Below are 25,000 nucleotides of genomic sequence, written 5' to 3' on the forward strand. Positions count from 1 at the left end.
TCATCTGTAACCACAGTCTCCAGCTACTCTGAGAATATAGAACCATAGAGAGGCTCGCTGGAAATCCCAGAGGGCAGCTGTCTATTCAGCTACTCAGTTATTAAATAGCCATTAGCGATCCTAGTGGCCAGTGATATGGAGACAGGAAAGCAATGCTAATGCACTAAGAATGTTAGAATGCTAGAAAGTTAGAATGTTGGATTGCTAGAATGCTAGAATGTTGGAATGCTAGAATGTTAGAATGCTAGAATATTTGAATACTAGAATGTGAGAATGCAAGAATGTGAGAATTCTAGAATGTTAGAATGTTGGAATGCTAGAATGTTGGATTGCTAGAATTTTAGCAATGTTAGAATGTTAGCATGCTAGGATGCTATAATGTGAGAATGCTAGAACGTTAAAACGCTATAATGTTAAAATGTTATAATGCTAAAATGTGATTATGCTAGAATGTGTGAATGTTAGAATGCTAGAATGTTAGAATGTTGGATTACTAGAATGTTAGAATACTAGAATGCTCGAATGTTAGCATGCTGGAATGCTAGAATGTTAGCATGCTAGAATGCTAGAATGTTAGAATGCTAGAATGTTAGAATGCTAGAATGTTAGAATGCTAAAATGTTAGAATGCTAAAATGTAAGAATGCTAGAATGTGAGAACGCTATAATGTGAGAATGCTAGAATGCTAGGATGCTACAATGTGTGAATGCTAGAGTGCTAGAATGTGAGAATGCTAGAATGTGAGAATGCTAGAATGTTAGAATACTAAAATGTGAAAATGCTAGAATGTTAGAATGCTAGAATGTGAGAATGCTAGAATGCTAGGATGCTACAATGTGTGAATGCTAGAATGCTACAATGTGATAATGCTACATTGCTAGAATGTGAGAATGCTAGATTGTTAGAACGTTAGAATGCTAATATGTTAGATTGTTAGCATGCTAGAAGTTGAGAATGTTAGAATGTAAGAATGCTAAAATGTTAGCATGCTATAATGTTAGAATGCTAGTATGCTAGAATGTTAGCATGCTAGAATGTGAGAATGCTAGAATGCTAGAATGTTAACATGCTAGAATGTTAGAATGCTAGAGTGTTGGAATGCTGGAATACTAGAATGAGAGAATGGTCGAATTTGAGAATGCTAGAATGTGAGAATGCTGAATGCTAGAATGTGAGAATGCTAGAATGCTAGTATGCTATATTGTTAGAATGTTAGAACGCATAATGTTAGAATGTGACAATACTAGAATGCTAGAATGTGAGAAGCTGGAATGTGAAAATGCTAGATTGTTAGAATGCTGGAATGTGAGAATGCTAGAATGTGAGAATTTTAGAAGGCTATAATGTTAGAATGTTAGAATTCTAGAATGTGAGAATCCTAGAATAATAGAATAATAGATTGTGAGAATGCTAGATTGTGAGAATGCTAGAATGCTGGAATGTGAGAATGCTAGAATGTTAGAATGTGAGAATGCTAGAATGCTATATTGTTAGAATTTTAGAAGGCTATAATGTTAGAATGTTAGAATGCTAGAATTACAGAATGTGAGAATCCTAGAATGTTAGAATAATAGAATGTGAGAATGCTAGAATGTGAGAATGCTAGAATGCGAGAATGCTAGAATGTTAGAATGCTGGAATGTTAGAATGTGAGAATGTGAGAATAATAGAATGTTAGATTGTGAGAATGCTAGAATGTTAGAATGCTAGAATTCTAGAATGCGAGAATCCTAGAATGTTAGAATAATAGAATGTGAGAATGCTAGAATGCTAGGACGTGAGAATGCTAGAATGCTGAGGTGCTAGAATGCTAGAATGTTAGAATGTGAGAATGCTAGAATGCTATATTGTTAGAATTTTAGAAGGCTATAATGTTAGAATGTTAGAATGCTAGAATGTGAGAATGCTAGAATGTTAGAATGCTAGAATGTGAGAATGCTGGAATGCTAGAATGTTCGAATTCTAGAATGTTGGAATGTGAGAATACTAGATTGCTAGAATTCTAGAATGTTAGAATGTGAGAATGCTAGAATGTTAGAATGTGAGAATGCTAGAATGTGAGAATGTGAGAATGCTAGAATCTGAGAATGCTAGAATGTGAAAATGCTAGAATGCTCCAGACATTCTCTCATGCCTGGTGTAATTCCAACCCGTCCTTGAACAGAGCTGGGCGCTATTGTCTAGACTCCTTAAGACCTATGTTGACTTGTGCCCTATTGTTGAAAACCTTAAGGCAGCAGGGAAGCTAATCAGCTATTCAGTAGCTATTAACAAGCATTGTCTTGTTACATGGAGACGATACTAACACTGCCAGAATGTTCCAGGGGAGACAATGGAAACCTGACGAGTGATTGGAACACCGATCGACATTCTAACGGTACACCTGGGGATTCGAACAAAAACAATGCATTCTGGGAGTGTTCCATCGTTGGCGATTTCCTTTCGAGAACATGTTCATTAATAATGAGCAGTAAACAGGTTACAGGTTGTTCAATCACCCAACAACAACATCAACAATATGAGGCATAGAGAAGTTAATACCATGGCTCTGTTATCTCCTTCAACCAAAACCCTCCAAGTGTTTATAGATCAAGAGGACTGGATAAACGTCAGCAATAAGGACAACAATACTACATTACGGACACCTATCCGGCACCGTCAGATCTGTGAAGGAATCGAGCACAACGTTACCCACGAAGGCATCTTAACTGCTATTGGCAGAGCCACCATACAGACCAGGAAGTGTTACCATGGCGAGTAAACAGGAAGTCCCATGTTTACGTGACTCCTCCCTCTCTCTGGCTGCATCGCCCCCTGATAACAAGGCCACATTCCGTAGATTCCGCAGCCCAAACTTCATTCTGATCTACACACTAATCGTTTTTACCATCCTGGGTAAAAATGATGTTAATTAACATCCTGGGCCTAAGCATAAAGCTTTAGCTCAGCGGGCTAACACAGCCTTGCAGCAGGAGATCCTGGGTTCGAACCTGGTCAGTGACAATTACATGTAGCTTAGTCATACATTGTATCGTGGTCACTAGCATGGTCTCAAATCTGTTCATAATGTATTGAACACTCCTATGGTAATCTGTCACACCAAACAGATCAGTCCCTCTTTGGAATTCTCTCAGCTTGTCCGTCAAACAAAAGATGTCCGAAGGGAAGTTCCTCAGAGAGACCAACCCCCCCCCCCCAAACCCTGTCTTTGAGTAGAATAGACCGGTCAATCCTCCCTTCTGTCCAATATCACAATAGAGCATTCCTTATGTGTTTTCCTGCTGTTATCAGGAGGAATGATCAAACAACTATGAATGCTAACGATAACTTCCCAACCCACACACACTTTCCCAACGCTGTCTATTCTGGGACCTGAGGACACTTTCCTGATGCTGTCTATTCTGGGACCTGAGGACACTTTCCCAACGCTGTCTATTCTGGGACCTGAGGACACTTTCCTGATGCTGTCTATTCTGGGAACTGAGGACACTTTCCTGATGCTGTCCTTTCTGGAACCTGAGGACACTTTACCAACGCTGTCTATTCTGGGACCTGAGGACAATTTCCTGATGCTGTCTATTCTGGGAACTGAGGACACTTTCCTGATGCTGTCCTTTCTGGGACCTGAGGACACTTTCACTTCAATGCTGCATATACTTTTTAGTACCCTTCCCCAGATCTGTGCCTCGACACAATCCTCTCTCGGAGCTCTGCAGACAATTCCTTCAACCTCATGGCTTGGTTTTTGCTCTGACATGAACTGTCAACTGTGGGATCTTATATAGACAGCTGTGTGCCTTTCCAAATCATGTCCAATCAATTGAATTTACCACAGGTGGACTCCAATCAAGTTGTAGAAACATCTCAAGGATGATTAATGGAAACAGGATGCATCTGAGCTCAATTTCGAGTCTCATAGCAAAGGGTCAGAATACTTATGTAAATAAGATTTTTTATTTTTTATTTTTAATAAATTTGTAAACATTTCTAAAAACCTGTTTTTTACTTCATCATTATGGGGTATTGTGATGTCATTATGGGGTATTGTGATGTCATTATGGGGTATTGTGATGTCATTATGGGGTAATTGTGTGTAGATTGATGAGGGGACAAAAATATTGAATCCATTTTAGAATAAGGCTGTAACGTAAAACAAAATGTGTAAAACGTCAAGGGTTCTGAATAATTTCCGGAATACACTGTATTTATCTAGAAAACACTATGACCAAGCTTGGTCCCAGATCTGCGTGGACTCTCTCCAACGTGCTGTCATTGTCAAGCTAAACATGTTTTTGGTAAAGAGCTGGCAAGAGATCCGAAACAGACTGACACCCCGGACTACCAATTACCTCATTAAAAAGGTTAGAAGCTTCCCCAGGTAATTTCCTGAACTTACTGTACCTAGAAATCATTCCCACTGTACTGTTCCTTCCCATCTTCAAAACATGAAGCTCAAACACACACTGAAACAAACACACACTGAAACAAACACACACTGAAACCCTAAATGTACCTGTTCCTCCCCATCTTCTCATGGTCCTTGACCACCAAATGAAGCTCAAACACACACTGAAACCCTAAATGTACCTGTTCCTCCCCATCTTCTCGTGGTCCTTGACCACCAAATGAAGCTCAAACACACACTGAAACCCTAAATGTGCCTGTTCCTCCCCATCTTCTCGTGGTCCTTGACCACCAAATGAAGCTCAAACACACACTGAAACCCTAAATGTACCTGTTCCTTCCCATCTTCTCGTGGTCCTTGACCACCAAATGAAGCTCAGCTCCTGAATCCAGAGGTATTCCCTTCAGGTCCCACTCAAAACCCTGACGACAGACAAATTCATTATTACTGATAGACTACAGTACATTAGAGTATTCTCACTGCTGTATATTATAAACCAGGTGGTTCGAGCCCTGAAATGCTAATTGGCTGAAAGCCGTCGTTATCAGGCCTCCTCGGGCCTTATTTCTTAAATACACACCTCATTCCAGACAGGGTTTATGTTATTCTTGATGACTTTTGTCTTCTTTTTCGATCCTGGAAAACAAGAGGAGAGAAGAAGAATTAGAAAATATATAATTATTTTTTTAAACAGAAACGCAAAACATCACAAAGTGTATCTGCTGCCAGCGTTATCAGTGAGTGGTCCTTGCAGAGACTTGGCTAGGTTGTAATCGTGTTGGACAAAGCAGTACTTCCTGTAACACAGAGGTTCTGAGCGGTGACTTCCTGTCAATCAACATTCAAACAGGAAGCAGGAAGTAGAAACAGGAGGAGGTCAGAGTGACAGACCAAAGAAATGCCAACAGGGAGATGGATGGAGGTTATCTTATCACAGAACACTATCTCAACTTTGGTACAGAGAGAACACGGAGAGATTCAGTGCCAGTCGAAAGTTCTAGAACACCTACTCATTCTAGGGTTTTTCTTTTTACTATTTTCTACGTTGAAGAATAATAGTGAAGACATCAAAACAATGAAATAACACATATGGAATCATGTAGTAACCAAATCAAAATATACTTTGACTGGTACTGTACACACACACATGGAGGCTCCTCAGAGGAGGAAGAGAAGGAGCATCCTCCTCAGTGAATTTCATAAAAATACAAATTGTGAAACATTAAAAAAGTTATCATTTTAGATAAAAACACATTTGAATCACATTTGACCAAATAATTGCAGCATGAACTGACATGTTGTCCATCCAATCAAAGGATCAGAGAATGAATCTAGTACTGAAAGCATAAGCTATAGCTAGCTAGCTAGCTAGCTAGTAATTGACTCAAAGAGAAAGAAAATAGTTGAACAGTTTTAAACAAATTAATTTATTTACATATGAAGACCAGATTGTCATTTTTTAAACTTTCAGTTTCACTTATTTTGCTAGAAAATGTAGCTAGCTAGTTTAGCCTACTCAAACACCCTGCTCAAATAGCTAGCTAGTTTAGCCTACTCAAACACCCTGCTCAAATAGCTAGCTAGATTAGCCTACTCAAACACCCTGCTCAAACAGCTAGCTAGATTAGAGGAATGCTATGTTAGCTAGCTAGTTTAGCCTACTCAAACACCCTGCTCAAACAGCTAGCTAGATTAGCCTATTCAAACACCTGGCTCAAACAGAGAAATGCTATGTTAGCTAGCTAGATTAGCCTATTCAAACACCTGGCTCAAACAGAGGGATGCTATGTTAGCTAGCTGGCTATGACTATCCAACACAACCCTGGAACTCCTCCAAGTCAAGGTAAACTTTTTGGTTTTACTAATTTCAAGGCCATGATCACCAACGACAACGAGACACTCTATAGGGAGGTCAGAGACCTGGCCATGTGGTGCCAGGACAACAACCTCTGCCTCAACGTGATCAAGACAAAGGTGATGATTGTGGACTACAGGAAAAGGAGGACCGAGAACGAGAGCGTCCTGCCTGGTATGGCAACTGTTCGGCCTCCGACCGCAAGGCACTACAGAGGGTAGTAAGTACGGCCCAGAACATCACTGGGGCCAAGCTGTCTGCCACCCAGGACCTCTATACCAGGCGGTGTCAGAGAAAGGCTTTAAAAATTGTCAAAGACTCCAGCCACCAGAGTCAAGGACTGTTCTCTCTGCTACCGCATGACAAGTGGTACCGGAGCGCGAATTCTAGGTCCAGAAGGCTCCTTAACAGCTTCTACCCCCAAGCCATAACACTCCTGAACAGCTAATCAAAGGACTACCTAGACCTCTTTTACACTGCTGCTACTCTGTTTATAATATATGCATAGTCACTTTAACTCTACCTACATGTAGATATTATCGCAATTACCTCAACTTACCGGTGCCCCCGCACATTGACTCTCTACTGGTACCCCCTGTATATAGCCTCCACATTGACTCTGTACCGGTACCCCCTGTATATAGCCTCCACATTGACTCTGTACCGGTACCCCCTGTATATAGCCTCCATTGACTCTGTACCGGTACCCCCTGTATATAGCCTCCACATTGACTCTGTACCGGTACCCCCTGTATATAGCCTCCACATTGACTCTGTACCGGTACCCCCTGTATATAGCCTCCATTGACTCTGTACCGGTACCCCCTGTATATAGCCTCCACATTGACTCAGTACCGCTACCCCCTGTATATAGTCTCCACATTGACTCTGTACTGGTACCCCCTGTATATAGCCTCCACATTGACTCTGTACCGGTACCCCCTGTATATAGCCTCCACATTGACTCTCTACCGGTACCCCCTGTATATAGCCTCCACATTGACTCTGTACCGTTACCCCCTGTATATAGTCTCACATTGACTCTGTACCGGTTCCCCCTGTATATAGCCTCCACATTGACTCTGTACCGGTACCCCCTGTATATAGCCTCCACATTGACTCTGTACCGGTACCCCCCTGTATATAGCCTCCACATTGACTCTGTACCGGTACCCCCTGTATATAGCCTCCACATTGACTCTGTACCGGTACCCCCTGTATATAGCCTCCACATTGACTCTGTACCGGTACCCCCTGTATATAGCCTCCACATTGACTCTGTACCGGTACCCCCTGTATATAGCCTCCACATTGACTCTGTACCGGTACCCCCTGTATATAGCCTCCACATTGACTCTGTACCGGTACCCCCCTGTATATAGCCTCCACATTGACTCTGTACCGGTACCCCCTGTATATAGCCTCCACATTGACTCTGTACCGGTACCCCCTGTATATAGCCTCCACATTGACTCTGTACCCCCCTGTATATAGCCTCCACATTGACTCTGTACCGGTACCCCTGTATATAGCCTCCACATTGACTCTGTACCGGTACCCCCTGTATATAGCCTCCACATTGACTCTGTACCCCCTGGTACCCCTGTAAATAGCCTCCACATTGACTCTGTACCGGTACCCCCTGTATATAGCCTCCACATTGACTCTGTACCGGTACCCCCTGTATATAGCCTCCACATTGACTCTGTACCGGTACCCCCTGTAAATAGCCTCCACATTGACTCTGTACCAGTTCTCCCTGTATATTCATGTAAATTTTGCAGGTTTTCCTACTTACAAAGCATGATTTTTAAGTAATTAATTTGCATTTTATTGCATTTGCATTTTATTGCTAACCTGCTAATTTATTGATAACCTACCAACCAGTACGATTTACGGCTCTCAGAGACCTTAGTTAGTTAGTTTTTCTTTAAGAAGCCCTCCTGTTCTCCACTCATTACCTGTATTAACTGCACCTGTTTGAACTCGTTACCTGTATAAAAGACACCTGTCCACACACTCAATCAAACAGACTCCAACCTCTCCACAATGATGTACCACTGTTAGTATCATGTAGTAACCTAAACCCATCACTGTTACATTGAACTGGGTGAATATGAATGACAGTAACCTAAACCTGTCACTGTTACATTGAACTGGGTGAATATGAATGACAGTAACCTAAACCTATCACTGTTACATTGAACTGGGTGAATATGAATGACAGTAACCTAAACCTGTCACTGTTACATTGAACTGGGTGAATATGAATGACAGTAACCTAAACCTGTCACATTGAACTGGGTGAATATGAATGACAGTAACCTAAACCTGTCACTGTCACATTGAACTGGGTGAATATGAATGACAGTAACCTAAACCTGTCACATTGAACTGGGTGAATATGAATGACAGTAACCTAAACCTGTCACTGTTACATTGAACTGGGTGAATATGAATGACAGTAACCTAAACCTGTTACATTGAACTGGGTGAATATGAATGACAGTAACCTAAACCTGTCACATTGAACTGGGTGAATATGAATGACAGCTATCCAATATGCTGTAATAGAAAAAAGGCCTGAAAAAATAAATACTCCTCCCTTGAACGGCACTGCCACTGCTGGGCTTCCTTTCAAATTTGAGGATTCAGCCATTGCTGAAATATGTCCCATAGTCCCTTCCTTTCCACATGAAGAAGTGGGACAATCACTGTTGTCTGGTGGTCAGAGTTCTACAGCCCACATGAAGAAGATAGAAGACTATCACTGTTGTCTGGTGGTCAGAGTTCTACAGCCCACATGAAGAAGATAGAAGACTATCACTGTTGTCTGGTGGTCAGAGTTCTACAGCCCACATGAAGAAGATAGAAGACTATCACTGTTGTCTGGTGGTCAGAGTTCTACAGCCCACATGAAGAAGATAGAAGACTATCACTGTTGTCTGGTGGTCAGAGTTCTACAGCCCACATGAAGAAGATAGAAGACTATCACTGTTGTCTGGTGGTCAGAGTTCTACCCACATGAAGCCCTATCATGAAGAAGATAGAAGACTATCACTGTTGTCTGGTGGTCAGAGTTCTACAGCCCACATGAAGAAGATAGAAGACAATCACTGTTGTCTGGTGGTCAGAGTTCTACAGCCCACATGAAGAAGATAGAAGACTATCACTGTTGTCTGGTGGTCAGAGTTCTACAGCCCACATGAAGAAGATAGAAGACTATCACTGTTGTCTGGTGGTCAGAGTTCTACAGCCCACATGAAGAAGATAGAAGACTATCACTGTTGTCTGGTGGTCAGAGTTCTACAGCCCACATGAAGAAGATAGAAGACTATCACTGTTGTCTGGTGGTCAGAGTTCTACAGCCCACATGAAGAAGATAGAAGACTATCACTGTTGTCTGGTGGTCAGAGTTCTACAGCCCACATGAAGAAGATAGAAGACTATCACTGTTGTCTGGTGGTCAGAGTTCTACAGCCCACATGAAGAAGATAGAAGACTATCACTGTTGTCTGGTGGTCAGAGTTCTACAGCCCACATGAAGAAGATAGAAGACTATCACTGTTGTCTGGTGGTCAGAGTTCTACAGCCCACATGAAGAAGATAGAAGACTATCACTGTTGTCTGGTGGTCAGAGTTCTACAGCCCACATGAAGAAGATAGAAGACTATCACTGTTGTCTGGTGGTCAGAGTTCTACAGCCCACATGAAGAAGATAGAAGACTATCACTGTTGTCTGGTGGTCAGAGTTCTACAGCCCACATGAAGAAGATAGAAGACTATCACTGTTGTCTGGTGGTCAGAGTTCTACAGCACTTCCTCTTTATCAGAGATGAGGGACTAGTTTTGATATCGTGGTACAGGGTTCGATTCCTGTATAGTGTTCTTTTAAAAACACCTCCACCCTTCGGAAGAAAGAGAGCGGGGCTGTGTGTGTGTGTGTGAGTGTGTGTGTGAGTGTGTGTGTGTGTGTGTCTACGCTTGCATCCGAAGCCTATCCTTAAAATACACACACCATAATTCCCAGGAAAGCGGGCAGCTTTTGATGGAATGATATCTCACCAACAGGAAGTGATGCAATGCTCACTTCCTGGTTCTGAATGAATGGTGCCTGACTTGGAAATGTCTGTATTAAAATAGCCTCACACACACACACACACACACACACACACACACACACACACACACACACACACACACACACACACACACACACACACACACACACACACACACACACACACACACACACACACACACACACAAAGCCTAAAGGAGAGCTATGGGAAGGCAATGACACAGACCGACTGTAATGATGGGGCGTTATTGAGGTGTGGAACACCAAGACTTCAAAAACAGGAACTGAGGATTTCCTCTCCTTAGACTCCCTCACACTGTCTCACCTCTCTCCTCCTCCCTGTCTCACTCTCTCCTGACCCTGTCTCACCTCTCTCCTCTCTCCTCTCTCCTGACCCTGTCTCACCTCTCTCCTCTCGCCTGACCCTGTCTCACCTCTCTCCTGACCCTGTCTCTCCTCTCTCCTCTCTCCTGACCCTGTCTCACCTCTCTCCTCTCTCCTGACCCTGTCTCACCTCTCTCCTCTCTCCTCTCTCCTCACCCTGTCTCACCTCTCTCCTCTCCCTCTCTCCTGACCCTGTCTCACCTCTCCTCTCTCCTGACCCTGTCTCACCTCCTCTCTCCTGACCCTGTCTCACCTCTCCTCTCTCCTCTCTCCTGACCCTGTCTCACCTCTCCTCTCTCTCTCTCCTGACCCTGTCTCACCTCTCTCCTCTCTCCTGACCCTGTCTCACCTCTCTCCTCTCTCCTGACCCTGTCTCACCTCTCTCCTCTCTCCTGACCCTGTCTCACCTCTCTCCTCTCTCTCTCTCCTGACCCTGTCTCACCCCTCTCCTCTCTCCTGACCCTGTCTCACTCTCTCTCCTCTCTCTCCCCTGACCCTGTCTCACCTCTCCTCTCTCCTGACCCTGTCTCACCTCTCTCCTCTCTCCTGACCCTGTCTCACCTCTCCTCTCTCCTCTCTCATCTCTCCTGACCCTGTCTCACCTCTCCCTCTCTCCTCTCTCCTCACCCTGTCTCACCTCTCCTCTCTCCTCTCTCCTCACCCTGTCTCACCTCTCCTCTCTCCTGTCTCCTCTCTCCTCTCTCCTCACCCTGTCTCACCTCTCTCCTCTCTCCTGACCCTGTCTCACCTCTCTCCTCTCTCCTCTCTCCTGACCCTGTCTCACCTCTCTCCTCTCTCCTGACCCTGTCTCACCTCTCTCCTGACCCTGTCTCACCTCTCTCTCTCTGTCCTCTCTCCTCTCTCCTGACCCTGTCTCACCTCTCTCCTCTCTCCTGACCCTGTCTCACCTCTCTCCTCTCTCCTGACCCTGTCTCACCTCTCTCCTCTCTCCTCTCTCCTGACCCTGTCTCACCTCTCTCCTCTCTCCTCTCTCCTGACCCTGTCTCACCTCTCTCCTCTCTCCTGACCCTGTCTCACCTCTCTCCTCTCTCCTCTCTCCTGACCCTGTCTCACCTCTCTCCTCTCTCCCTGTCTCACCTCTCTCCTCTCTCCTGACCCTGTCTCACCTCTCTCCCCTCTCTCCTCTCCTCTCTCCTGACCCTGTCTCACCTCTCTCCTCTCTCCTCTCTCCTGACCCTGTCTCACCTCTCTCCTCTCCTCTCTGACCCTGTCTCACCTCTCTCCTCTCTCCTGACCCTGTCTCACCTCTCTCCTCTCTCCTCTCTCCTGACCCTGTCTCACCTCCTCTCTCCTCTCTCCTGACCCTGTCTCACCTCTCTCCTCTCTCCTGACCCTGTCTCACCTCTCTCCTCTCTCCTGACCCTGTCTCACCTCTCTCCTCTCTCCTGACCCTGTCTCCTCTCCCTGTCCTCACCTCCCTCTCCTCTCTCTCTCTCCTCACCCTGTCTCTCCTCTCCTCTCCCTGTCTCACCTCTCTCCTCTCTCCTCCCTGTCTCACCTCTCTCCTCTCTCCTGACCCTGTCTCACCTCTCCTCTCTCCTGACCCTGTCTCTCCTCTCTCCTGACCCTGTCTCACCTCTCCTCTCTCCTGACCCTCTCACCTCTCTCCCTCTCTCTCCTGACCCTGTCTCACCTCTCTCCTCTCTCCTGACCCTGTCTCACCTCTCTCCTCTCTCCTGACCCTGTCTCACCTCTCTCTCTCCTGACCCTGACCCTCTCCTCTCTCCTCTCACCCTGTCTCACCTCTCTCCTGACCCTCTCACCTGACCCTGTCTCACCTCTCTCCTCCCTGTCTCACTGACCCTGTCTCACCTCTCTCCCTCCCTGTCTCCCTCTCTCCTGACCCTGTCTCTCTCTCCTGACCCTGTCTCACCTCTCTCTCCTCTGACCCTCTCTCTGACCCTGTCTCACCTCTCACCTCTCTCCTCTCTCCTGACTCTCTCTCTCTCCTGACCCTGTCTCACCTCTCTCTCTGTCTCTGACCCTGTCTCACCTCTCTCCTGACCCTGTCTCACCTCACCCCTCTCTCCTGACCCTGTCTCACCTCTCTCCTCACCCCTCTCTCAGCACCGCCTGGCCTCTCTCCTGAACCTCTTTCACCCCTCTCTCTCTTCACCCTCTCTTCCCTCCTCACCCCTCTCTCCACCTCGTCCTGACAGATCCTCAGGTTGGCACCACAAAGTCCCCCTTCTCTCTTTCTGTCTCTCAGCAACAAGAGAATAGAGCTCTCAGAACAACTCTCTCCCTCCCTCCCTCCCTATTTCTCTCTCTCTCTCTCTCTCTCTCTCTCTCTCTCTCTCTCTCTCTCTCCCCCCTCCCTCCCTATTTATCTCCCTCTCCCTTTCCCTCTGTGTGTTTTACCTCCTCTGCAGTATCAGCATCAGATATCAAGGCCATTTATAGACATCAGACACCATAATTACAAAACTGCCTCACTGCTCTGACTAACCAGCTAGCTACGGAGAGAATTGTGGGAAATATCTCCTCTCTTGGGTTTGGAGATCTGTCTCACCATTTCCATGAATATACACAGTTATATAGACACAGTTATATATACACAGTTATATAGACACAGTTATATATAGACAGTTATATAGACACAGTTATATAGACACAGTTATATATAGACACAGTTATATAGACACAGTTATATATAGACAGTTATGGAGACAGTTATATAAAGTGGTGTAAAGTACTTAAGTAAAAATATTTGAAAGTACTACTTAAAACCTCTTAGGGCTACAGGGCAGTGTTCGGTTGTTCAGATAAGTGACGTGCCCAAAGTAAACTACCTGTTACTCAGGCCCAGAAGCTAGGATATGCATGTAATTGGTAGCATTGGATAGAAAACACTCTGAGGTTTCTACAACTGTTAACATGTAAGTATAACAGGACTGATATTGTAGGTGAAAACCCGAGGAAAATCCATCCGGAATATTTATTTTTGAGGTGATTCAATCCTCCCAGATTGCAGTTCCTATGGCTTCCACTAGATGTCAACAGTCTTTAGAAAGGGTTTCAGGCTTGTTTTATGAAAAATTAGCTGGAATTTGTAGTTTTTCAAGGTGGCTCTCATTTGGACTGTAGTCTTATGGCGAAGGGTGGGTGAAGGGTGGATGAAGGGTGGATGAAGGGTGGGTGAAGGGTGGGTGAAGGGTGGGTGAAGGGTGGGTGAAGGGTGGGTGAAGACAGCGCCCCCTACAGTCTCAACAACAGATAAACACAGGGCTTCGTTATTGTTCTCCAGTAATGAACATACTATTCTCCATCTGAAATTGTATTGTTTATTTACATATTAGTGTACCTGAGGATTGATTAGAAAACGTTGTTAGATTGGATGACTAAACTGACTTTTTGGGGATATAAAGAAGGACTTTATAGAACAAAACAACCTTTTGTTGTGTAGCTGGGACCCTTGGGATTGCAAACAGAGGAAGATCTTAAGATTAAAGTGATTTATTTTATCGTTATTTCTGACTTTTGTGACGCCTCCGCTCGTTTGGAAAATGTTTTTAATGCTTTTGTGTTTTTGTGTTTTTTTGGGGAAGCTGTCCTCAGATAATCACATTGTATGCTTTCGCCGTAAAGACTTTTTGAAATCTGACAAAGCGGCTGAATTAACATGAAGTTAAGCTTTTAAATGATGAAGGACTCTTGTATGTTTATGAATGTTTAATATTACGATTTTGTCATTTGAATATGGCGTACTCCAGCGATACCGAATGTTGATGATTTTGATCCCGTTAACGAGATCTGTGCGTTAACCTTTTTGGGATAGGGGGCAACATTTTCACCTTCGGATGAATAGCGTGCCCAGAGTGAACTGCCTCCTACTCTGTCCCAGATGCTAATATATGCATATTATTATTAGTAGAGGATAGAAAACACTCTGAAGTTTCTAAAACTGTTTGAATGATGTCTGTGAGTATAACAGAACTCATATGGCAAAAAACTAAGAAAAAATCCAACCAGGAAGTGGGAAAACTGAGGTTTGTAGTTTTTCAACTCAGCCCCCATTGAAGACACTGGGTGGTACTGGGTGATATTAGTTATGTTTCACTTCCTAAGGCTTCCACTAGATGTCAACAGTATTTAGAACCTGTTTTGAGGATTCTACTCTAAAAGGAGGGGCTCATACTGGCTCTTTGAGTGAGTGGTCTGGCAGAGTGCCACAGCCTCGGTCTGGCGCGCTCACGTGAAAGGTAGCTACGTTCCACTTCATTTGCACAGACAAAGGAATTGTCCGGATGGAACATTAATGAAGTTTTCTGTTAACACTGAGTTTGGTATGTTTCTACAGGCTGTAATGGAACTTTTTGTCCGTCGTTCGGCGCGACCTGAACGCGCTTTTGGATTTGTTTACCAAACGCCCTAACATAAGAAGTTATTTGGACATAACTGATGGACATTATCGAACAAATCAAACATTTATGGTGGAACTGGGATTCCTGGGAGTGCATTCCGATGAAGATCATCAAAGGTAAGTGAATATTTAAAATTATATTTCTGAGTAATGTTGACTAAATCCCTCGTCACCACTACTAACTCTGATCTGGAGGACTCACTAAACAGAGAACATCCCTGGTCATCCCTACTGCCTCTGATCTGGAGGACTCACTAAAGAGAGAACATCCCTGGTCACTCACTGGAGAACTCACTAAAGAGAGAACATCCCTGGTCATCCCTACTGCCTCTGATCTGGAGGACTCACTAAAGAGAGAACATCCCTGGTCATCCCTACTCCCTCTGATCTGGAGGACTCACTAAACAGAGAACATCCCTGGTCATCCCTACTGCCTCTGATCTGGAGGACTCACTAAAGAGAGAACATCCCTGGTCATCCCTACTGCCTCTGATCTGGCAGACTAACTAAACACAAATGCTTCCTTTGTAAATGATGTCTGAGTGTTGGAGTGGGCCCCTGGCTATCTGTAAATGATGTCTGAGTGTTGGAGTGTGCCCCTGACTATCTGTAATGATGTCTGAGTGTTGGAGTGGGCCCCTGGCTATCTGTAAATGATGTCTGAGTGTTGGAGTGTGCACCTGGCTATCTGTAAATGATGTCTGAGTGTTGGAGTGGGCCCCTGGCTATCTGTAAATAATGTCTGATGTTGGAGTGGGCCCTGGCTATCTGTAATGATGTCTGGTGTTGGAGTGTCCCCTGGCTATCTGTAAATGATGTCTGAGTGTTGGAGTGTGCCCCTGACTATCTGTAAATGATGTCTGAGTGTTGGAGTGGGCCCCTGGCTATCTGTAAATGATGTCTGAGTGTTGGAGTGTGCCCCTGGCTATCTGTAAATGATGTCTGAGTGTTGGAGTGGGCCCCTGGCTATCTGTAAATGATGTCTGAGTGTTGGAGTGTGCCCCTGGCTATCTGTAAATGATGTCTGAGTGTTGGAGTGCACCCCTGGCTATCTGTAAATGATGTCTGAGTGTTGGAGTGCACCCCTGGCTATCTGTAAATTGAACAAACAAAATGATGCTGTCTATTTTGCTTATTATAAGGAAATGTATATAGACACACATCGAGGTGGAACTACACACAGCGATGACACTAAATGGCACCCCAAATAATGTAGTGCACTATATAGGGAATAGGGATCCGGTCTATAGTAGTGCACTATATAGGGAATAGGGTACCAGTCCTGGTATAAAGTAGTGCACTATATAGGGAATAGGGTGCCAGCCCTGGTCTAAAGTAGTGCACTATATAGGGAATAGGGTGCCACTCCTGGTCTAAAGTAGTGCACTATATAGGGAATAGGGTGCCAGCCCTGGTCGAAAGTAGTGCACTATATAGGGAATAGGGTGCAAGTCCTGGTCTAAAGTAGTGCCCTATATAGGGAATAGGGTGCCAGTCCTGGTCTAAAGTAGTGCCCTATATAGGGAATAGGGTGCCATTCAGGACGCATACTAAAAACAAAGCGCGTTTATTTACGTTGCTGAATTCCTGAAGTTGTTGCAATTCGACAGGGTCAAGTCTTGCTGAGAGAGCGAGACAGAGAGACAGAGAGAGAGAGAGAGAAACAGAGACAGAGAGAGCAGAGAGAGAGACACACAGAGAGACAGAGAGAGCGAGACAGAGAGACACAGAGAGAGAGAGAAACAGAGACAGAGAGAGCAGAGAGAGAGAGAGAGCAGAGAGAGAGAGAGCAATGAACCAGGGTACAACAACTGTCCTAACTCTAAGTCCATAATAGTTATCTGAGCTACACTGAGAACAATGTAACAGGGTACCAGCAATGTCAGACGCTCTGATCCAGAGTGACTCAAAATAACTTTCATTTTTAGAAACGGTCTGAAACATGTCAAATCAACTACATGTTTCTGTCAGAGCGGCAAAACTCGGGCTTGTGGTACGGTGCCACGTTGCCATGGGAACTAGGACCCACATGTCAGTCTGATGGCACCAGGAAACAGGAAATGGATGGAACAAAGAGAGGAAGTAAGAGCAGTTAACCTCCCATGTTAGTCAGACAGACATTACCACATTAAAGGTGATGGAAAAATACAAGATAATGTACTCACCTATTATAATGTCGTTCAAAATGAAGTCATGTTTAATTCATAACATAATATGATAATAAGAATTATTGTTATTTTTACAAGTTAAATTTACATTGATACGTTTTCATTGATAAAGAAGAGCCACCGTTCGCTGCTTAACATAATCAATAATGTGTCTTAACATAATCAATAATGTGTCTTAACATAATCAATAATGTGTCTTAACATAATCAATAATGTGTCTTAACATAACCAATAATGTGTCTTAACATAATCAATCATGTGTCTTAACATAATCAATCATGTGTCTTAACATAATCAATAATGTGTCTTAACATAATCAATAATGTGTCTTAACATAATCAATAATGTGTCTTAACATAACCAATAATGTGTCTTAACATAATCAATAATGTGTCTTAACATAATCAATAATGTGTCTTAACATAATCAATAATGTGTCTTAACATAATCAATAATGTGTCTTAACATAATCAATAATGTGTCTTAACATAATCAATAATGTGTCTTAACATAATCAATAATGTGTCTTAACATAATCAATCATGTGTCTTAACATAATCAATAATGTGTCTTAACATAATCAATAATGTGTCTTAACATAATCAATAATGTGTCTTAACATAATCAATAAGGTGTCTTAACATAATCAATCATGTGTCTTAACATAACCAATCATGTGTCTTAACATAATCAATAATGTGTCTTAACATAATCAATAATGTGTCTTAACATAATCAATAATGTGTCTGAAAGTTATGTAATAACACATCTTGTGGTAATGTATCAATTCTCTTCATCGTTTACTAATAGTGAATCAACGGAGAAAACAGAAATGTCCATAATGATAACGAGGAAAACCCCCTGACCAATGAAAACAACTCCTTTTTCTTCAACCTTTTCCCATAAAGCATAGAGGTTTCTCTGAGGTAACCCAAGGTTGAGATTGCTACCAAAGCACTGTTTGTTTTCTGAAATCAACCCTACATGATATACCATCGAGTCAGGGTCTGACCTGGGACACCAGGTGAGTGGACTTTCTGACCAATCAGTGACATTTATCAATCAATCAATTAACTAACTACAAGGAAGAAAATATCTAACTGTACCTCTTACACCCGTTAACCTCTAACCCCTGACCCCATTACCTCTGAAGATGACGCCACACAGAGGGTCACTAAGGCGACCATCCTTCTCCCGCAGATTGCTGGCCCGTTGGATAACACACCTCAACATGGTGCCGCCGTGGCAACGCACCTGGCAACGCACCCGGCGACGGTGATGACCCAAGCAACGATCACCAGTGACAATCGCACAGTTAAAAAAAAAAAAACCCGGGGGGGAACCAAACTGTTACTGCTCTCCCAGGAGAGGAGAACGTCTTGACATCTCTCTCACACACACACCGTCTCCGTGATGTGTATATGAAGGTGTGTAGAGCTTCCTTTCAACGCTAAAGAGTCTTCCACTGCCTTTCCTACCCGGTGTCTCAAGATATCTCCTTTTCACTGTCCCAAACACAGACTGCCAGCAAGCAGGGACACACACACTCGTAGCAATGAATAACCCCCAGCATCACACAAAGGAAATCTCAACATTTCCTGCTCTCTCTTCCTCCCTCTCTTCCTTTATATCTCTCTCCCTCTCTGTGTCTCTCTCTCTCTGTGTCTCTCTCTCTCTCTGTGTCTCTCTCTGTGTCTCTCTCTCTCTCTCTCTCTCTGTGTCTCTCTCTCTCTCTCTCTCTCCCTCTCTCTCTCTCTCTCTCTCTGTGTCTCTCTCTCTCTCTCTCTCTCTGTGTCTCTCTCTCTGTGTCTCTCTCTCTCTCTGTGTCTCTCTGTCTCTGTGTCTCTCTGTGTGTCTCTCTCTCTCTCTCTCTCTCTCTCTCTGTCTCTCTGTCTCTCTCTCTGTCTCTCTCTCTGTGTCTCTCTCTCTCTCTCTCTGTCTGTCTCTGTCTCTCTCTGTCTATCTCTCTCTCTGTGTCTATCTCTCTCTCTGTCTCTCTCTCTCTCTCTCTCTCTCTCTGTCTCTCTCTGTGTCTCTCTCTCAACCGGACAGCGCCCTCTACAGTCTCAACCACACAGCGCCCCCTACAGTCTCAACCACACAGCTCCCCCTACAGTCTCAACCAGCCAGCGCCCCCTACAGTCTCAACCACACAGCGCCCCCTACAGTCTCAACCAGACAGCGCCCCCTACAGTCTCAACCAGACAGCGCCACCTACAGTCTCAACCAGACAGCGTCCCCTACAGTCTCAACCACACAGCGCACCCTACAGTCTCAACCAGACAGCGCATCCTACAGTCTCAACCAGACAGCGCCCCCTACAGTCTCAACCACACAGCGCCCCCTACAGTCTCAACCAGACAGCGCCCCCTACAGTCTCAACCAGACAGCGCCCCTACAGTCTCAACCAGACAGCGCCCCCTACAGTCTCAACCAGACAGCGCCACCTACAGTCTCAACCAGACAGCGCCCCCTACAGTCTCAACCAGACAGCGCACCCTACAGTCTCAACCAGACAGCGCCCCTACAGTCTCAACCAGACAGCGCCCCCTACAGTCTCAACCACACAGCGCCCCCTACAGTCTCAACCAGACAGCGCCACCGACAGCCTCAACCAGACAGCACCACAGCACCACCTACAGTATCAACCAGACAGCGCCCCCTACAGTCTCAACCAGACAGCGCCCCCTACAGTCTCAACCAGACAGCGCCCCCTACAGTCTCAACCAGACAGCGCCCCCTACAGTCTCAACCAGACAGCGCCCCCTAGAGTCTCAACCACAAAGCGCCCCTACAGTCTCAACCAGACAGCGCACCCTACAGTCTCAATCAGACAGCGCCCCTACAGTCTCAACCAGACAGCGCCCCTACAGTCTCAACCACACAGCGCCCCTACAGTCTCAACCAGACAGCGCCCCTACAGTCTCAACCAGACAGCGCCCCTACAGTCTCAACCACACAGCACCACCTACAGTCTCAACCAGACAGTCTCACCAGCACAGCGCCCCCTACAGTCTCAACCAGACAGCGCCCCCTACAGTCTCAACCAGACAGCGCCCCCTACAGTCTCAACCAGACAGCGCACCCTACAGTCTCAATCAGACAGCGCCCCCTACAGTCTCAACCAGACAGCGCACCCTACAGTCTCAACCAGACAGCGCCCCCTACAGTCTCAACCAGACAGCGCCCCCTACAGTCTCAACCACACAGCCCCCTACAGTCTCAACCACACAGCGCCCCCTACAGTATCAACCAGACAGCGCCCCCTACAGTCTCAACCACACAGCGCCACCTACAGTCTCAACCAGACAGCACCACAGCGCCCCTACAGTCTCAACCAGACAGCGCACCCTACAGTCTCAATCAGACAGCGCCCCCTACAGTCTCAACCAGACAGCGCCCCCTACAGTCTCAACCAGACAGCGCCCCCTACAGTCTCAACCAGACAGCGCCCCCTACAGTCTCAACCAGACAGCGCCCCCTACAGTCTCAACCAGACAGCGCCCCCTACAGTCTCAACCAGACAGCGCCCCCTACAGTCTCAACCAGACAGCGCCCCCTACAGTCTCAACCAGACAGCGCACCCTACAGTCTCAACCAGACAGCGCCCCTACAGTCTCAACCAGACAGCGCCCCCTACAGTCTCAACCACACAGCGCCCCCTACAGTCTCAACCAGACAGCGCCCCTACAGTCTCAACCAGACAGCGCCCCCTACAGTCTCAACCACACAGCACCACCTACAGTCTCAACCAGACAGCACCACAGCGCCCCCTACAGTCTCAACCAGACAGCGCCCCGTACAGTCTCAACCAGACAGCGCCCCCTACAGTCTCAACCAGACAGCGCCCCTACAGTCTCAATCACACAGCGCCCCCTACAGTCTCAACAGCGCACAGCGCCCCCTACAGTCTCAACTAGACAGCGCCCCTACAGTCTCAACCAGACAGCTCCCCTACAGTCTCAACCAGACAGCGCACCCTACAGTCTCAATCAGACAGCGCCCCCTACAGTCTCAACCAGACAGCGCCCCCTACAGTCTCAACCACACAGCGCCCCTACAGTCTCAACCAGACAGCGCCCCCTACAGTCTCAACCAGACAGCGCCACCTACAGTCTCAACCAGACAGCGCCCCCTACAGTCTCAACCAGACAGCGCCCCCTACAGTCTCAACCACACAGCGCCCCCTACAGTCTCAACCAGACAGCGCCCCCTACAGTCTCAACCACACAGCACCACCTACAGTCTCAACCAGACAGCACCACAGCGCCCCCTACAGTCTCAACCAGACAGCGCCCCCTACAGTCTCAACCACACAGCGCCCCCTACAGTCTCAACCAGACAGCGCACCCTACAGTCTCAATCAGACAGCGCCCCCTACAGTCTCAACCAGACAGCGCCCCCTACAGTCTCAACCACACAGCGCCCCCTACAGTCTCAACCAGACAGCGCACCCCTACAGTCTCAACCAGACAGCGCCCCCTACAGTCTCAACCAGACAGCGCCCCCTACAGTCTCAACCAGACAGCGCCACCTACAGTCTCAACCAGACAGCACCACCTCCAGTCTCAACCAGACAGCACCACCTACAGTCTCAACCAGACAGCGCCACAGCACCATCTAGTCTCAACCAGACAGCACCCCTACAGTCTCAACCAGACAGCACCACAGCACCACCTAGTCTCAACCAGACAGCGCCCCTACAGTCTCAACCAGACAGCGCCACCTACAGTCTCAACCAGACAGCACCCCCTCAGTCTCAACCAGACAGCGCCACCTACAGTCTCAACCAGACAGCGCCACAGCACCATCAGTCTCAACCAGACAGCGCCACCTACAGTCTCAACCAGACAGCACCACAGCACCACCTACAGTCTCAACCAGACAGCGCCCCCTACAGTCTCAACCAGACAGCACCACAGCACCACCGCCCCCTACAGTCTCAACCAGACAGCACCACCTACAGTCTCAACCAGACAGCACCCCCTACAGCACCACCAGCGCCCCTACAGTCTCAACCAGACAGCACCACCTACAGTCTCAACCAGACAGCACCACAGCACCACCTAGTCTCAACCAGACAGCGCCCCCTACAGTCTCAACCAGACAGCGCCACAGCACCACCTAGTCTCAACCAGACAGCGCCCCCTACAGTCTCAACCAGACAGCACCACAGCACCCCCTACCTAGTCTCAACCAGACAGCGCACCCTACAGTCTCAATCAGACAGCGCCCCCTACAGTCTCAAACAGACAGCGCCCCCTACAGTCTCAACCAGACAGCGCCCCCTACTGTCTCAACCACACAGCGCCCCCTACAGTCTCAACCAGACAGCGCCCCCTACAGTCTCAACCAGACAGCGCCACCTACAGTCTCAAGCAGACAGCACCAGCGCCCCCTACAGTCTCAACCAGACAGCGCCCCTACAGTCTCAACCAGACAGCGCCCCTACAGTCTCAACCAGACAGCGCCCCCTACAGTCTCAACCACACAGCGCCCCTACAGTCTCAACAGACAGCGCCCCTACAGTCTCAACTAGACAGCGCCCCTACAGTCTCAACCACACAGCGCCCCCTACAGTCTCAACCAGACAGCGCACCCTACAGTCTCAATCAGACAGCGCCCCTACATTCTCAACCAGACAGCGCCCCCTACAGTCTCAACCAGACAGCGCCCCCTACAGTCTCAACCACACAGCGCCCCCTACAGTCTCAACCAGACAGCGCCCCCTACAGTCTCAACCACACAGCACCACCTACAGTATCAACCAGACAGCGCCCCCTACAGTTTCAACCACACAGCGCCCCCTACTGTCTCAACCAGACACAGCGCCCCTACAGTCTCAACCACACAGCGCCCCCTACAGTCTCAGCCACCAGACAGCGCCCCCTACAGTATCAACCAGACAGCGCCCCCTACAGTCTCAACCAGACAGCACCACCTACAGTCTCAACCAGACAGCACAGTCTCACCAGCGCGCCCCTACAGTCTCAACCAGACAGCGCCCCTACAGTCTCAACCAGACAGCGCCCCCTACAGTCTCAACCAGACAGCGCCCCCTACAGTCTCAACCAGACAGCGCCCCCTACAGTCTCAACCAGACAGCGCCCCCTACAGTCTCAACCACACAGCGCCCCCTACAGTCTCAACCAGACAGCGCACCCTACAGTCTCAATCAGACAGCGCCCCCTACAGTCTCAACCAGACAGCGCCCCCTACAGTCTCAACCAGACAGCGCCCCCTACAGTCTCAACCAGACAGCACCACCTACAGTCTCAACCAGACAGCACCCCCTACAGTCTCAACCAGACAGCACCACAGCACCAGACTAGTCTCAACCAGACAGCACCACCTACAGTCTCAACCAGACAGCACCACAGCACCACCTAGTCTCAACCAGACAGCGCCCCTACAGTCTCAACCAGACAGCAGACAGCACCACCTACAGTCTCAACCAGACAGCGCCACCTCCAGTCTCAACCAGACAGCACCACCTACAGTCTCAACCAGACAGCACCACAGCACCATCTAGTCTCAACCAGACAGCACCACCTACAGTCTCAACCAGACAGCACCACAGCACCACCTACAGTCTCAACCAGACAGCGCCCCTACAGTCTCAACAGACAGCACCACAGCACCACCTAGTCTCAACCAGACAGCACCACCTACAGTCTCAACCAGACAGCACCACAGCACCACCTAGTCTCAACCAGACAGCGCCACCTACAGTCTCAACCAGACAGCGCCCACAGCTCAACACCAGCGCCCCTACAGTCTCAACCAGACAGCGCCCCCTACAGTCTCAACCAGACAGCACCACAGCACCACCTAGTCTCAACCAGACAGCGCCCCCTACAGTCTCAACCAGACAGCACCACAGCACCACCTAGTCTCAACCAGACAGCGCCCCCTACAGTCTCAACCAGACAGCACCACAGCACCACCTAGTCTCAACCAGACAGCGCCCCCTACAGTCTCAACCAGACAGCACCACAGCACCACCTAGTCTCAACCAGACAGCACCCCCTACAGTCTCAACCAGACAGCACCACCTACAGTCTCAACCAGACAGCGCCACCTACAGTCTCAACCAGACAGCACCACAGCACCACCTAGTCTCAACCAGACAGCACCACCTACAGTCTCAACCAGACAGCACCACCTACAGTCTCAACCAGACAGCACCACAGCACCACCTAGTCTCAACCAGACAGCGCCCCTACAGTCTCAACCAGACAGCACCACAGCACCACCTAGTCTCAACCAGACAGCACCACAGCACCACCTAGTCTCAACCAGACAGCACCACCTAGTCTCAACCAGACAGCACCACCTAGTCTCAACCAGACAGCACCACAGCACCACCTAGTCTCAACCAGACAGCACCACCTAGTCTCAACCAGACAGCACCACCTAGTCTCAACCAGACAGCACCACAGCACCACCTAGTCTCAACCAGACAGCACCACCTAGTCTCAACCAGACAGCACCACCTAGTCTCAACCAGACAGCACCACCTACAGTCTCAACCAGACAGCACCACAGCACCACCTAGTCTCAACCAGACAGCGCCACAGCACCACCTAGTCTCAACCAGACAGCGCCACCTACAGTCTCAACCAGACAGCACCAACAGACAGCCACCACAGTCTTAACCAGACAGCACCACCTACAGTCTCAACCAGACAGCACCACAGCACCACCTAGTCTCAACCAGACA

At 47.3% G+C, this 25,000-nt stretch overlaps 1 protein-coding gene across 5 annotated transcripts in view; it reads right to left on the bottom strand.

Moving 5' to 3' along the window:
* The window catches only part of dysf (dysferlin, limb girdle muscular dystrophy 2B (autosomal recessive)), a 352,696-nt gene that overhangs the window by 298,498 nt on the left and 29,198 nt on the right, over positions 1–25,000 (bottom strand). For 4 of the 5 annotated variants that reach the window (XM_052497965.1, XM_052497963.1, XM_052497964.1 and 1 more), the window contains exons 1-3: positions 18,423–18,792; positions 4,986–5,041; positions 4,736–4,827 (exon numbers count right to left, since the gene is read on the bottom strand). In XM_052497965.1, coding sequence (XP_052353925.1) covers positions 4,736–4,827; positions 4,986–5,041; positions 18,423–18,510 — 236 coding nt within the window. In that variant the 5' untranslated portion in view covers positions 18,511–18,792. Of the gene's footprint in view, positions 1–4,735; positions 4,828–4,985; positions 5,042–18,422; positions 18,793–25,000 lie in introns of those variants that run through there. The other variant, XM_052497966.1, reaches the window with a different exon arrangement.

The sequence above is a fragment of the Oncorhynchus keta genome, chromosome 35 (genome assembly GCF_023373465.1).
Source record: "Oncorhynchus keta strain PuntledgeMale-10-30-2019 chromosome 35, Oket_V2, whole genome shotgun sequence".
NCBI lineage: Eukaryota > Metazoa > Chordata > Actinopteri > Salmoniformes > Salmonidae > Oncorhynchus > Oncorhynchus keta.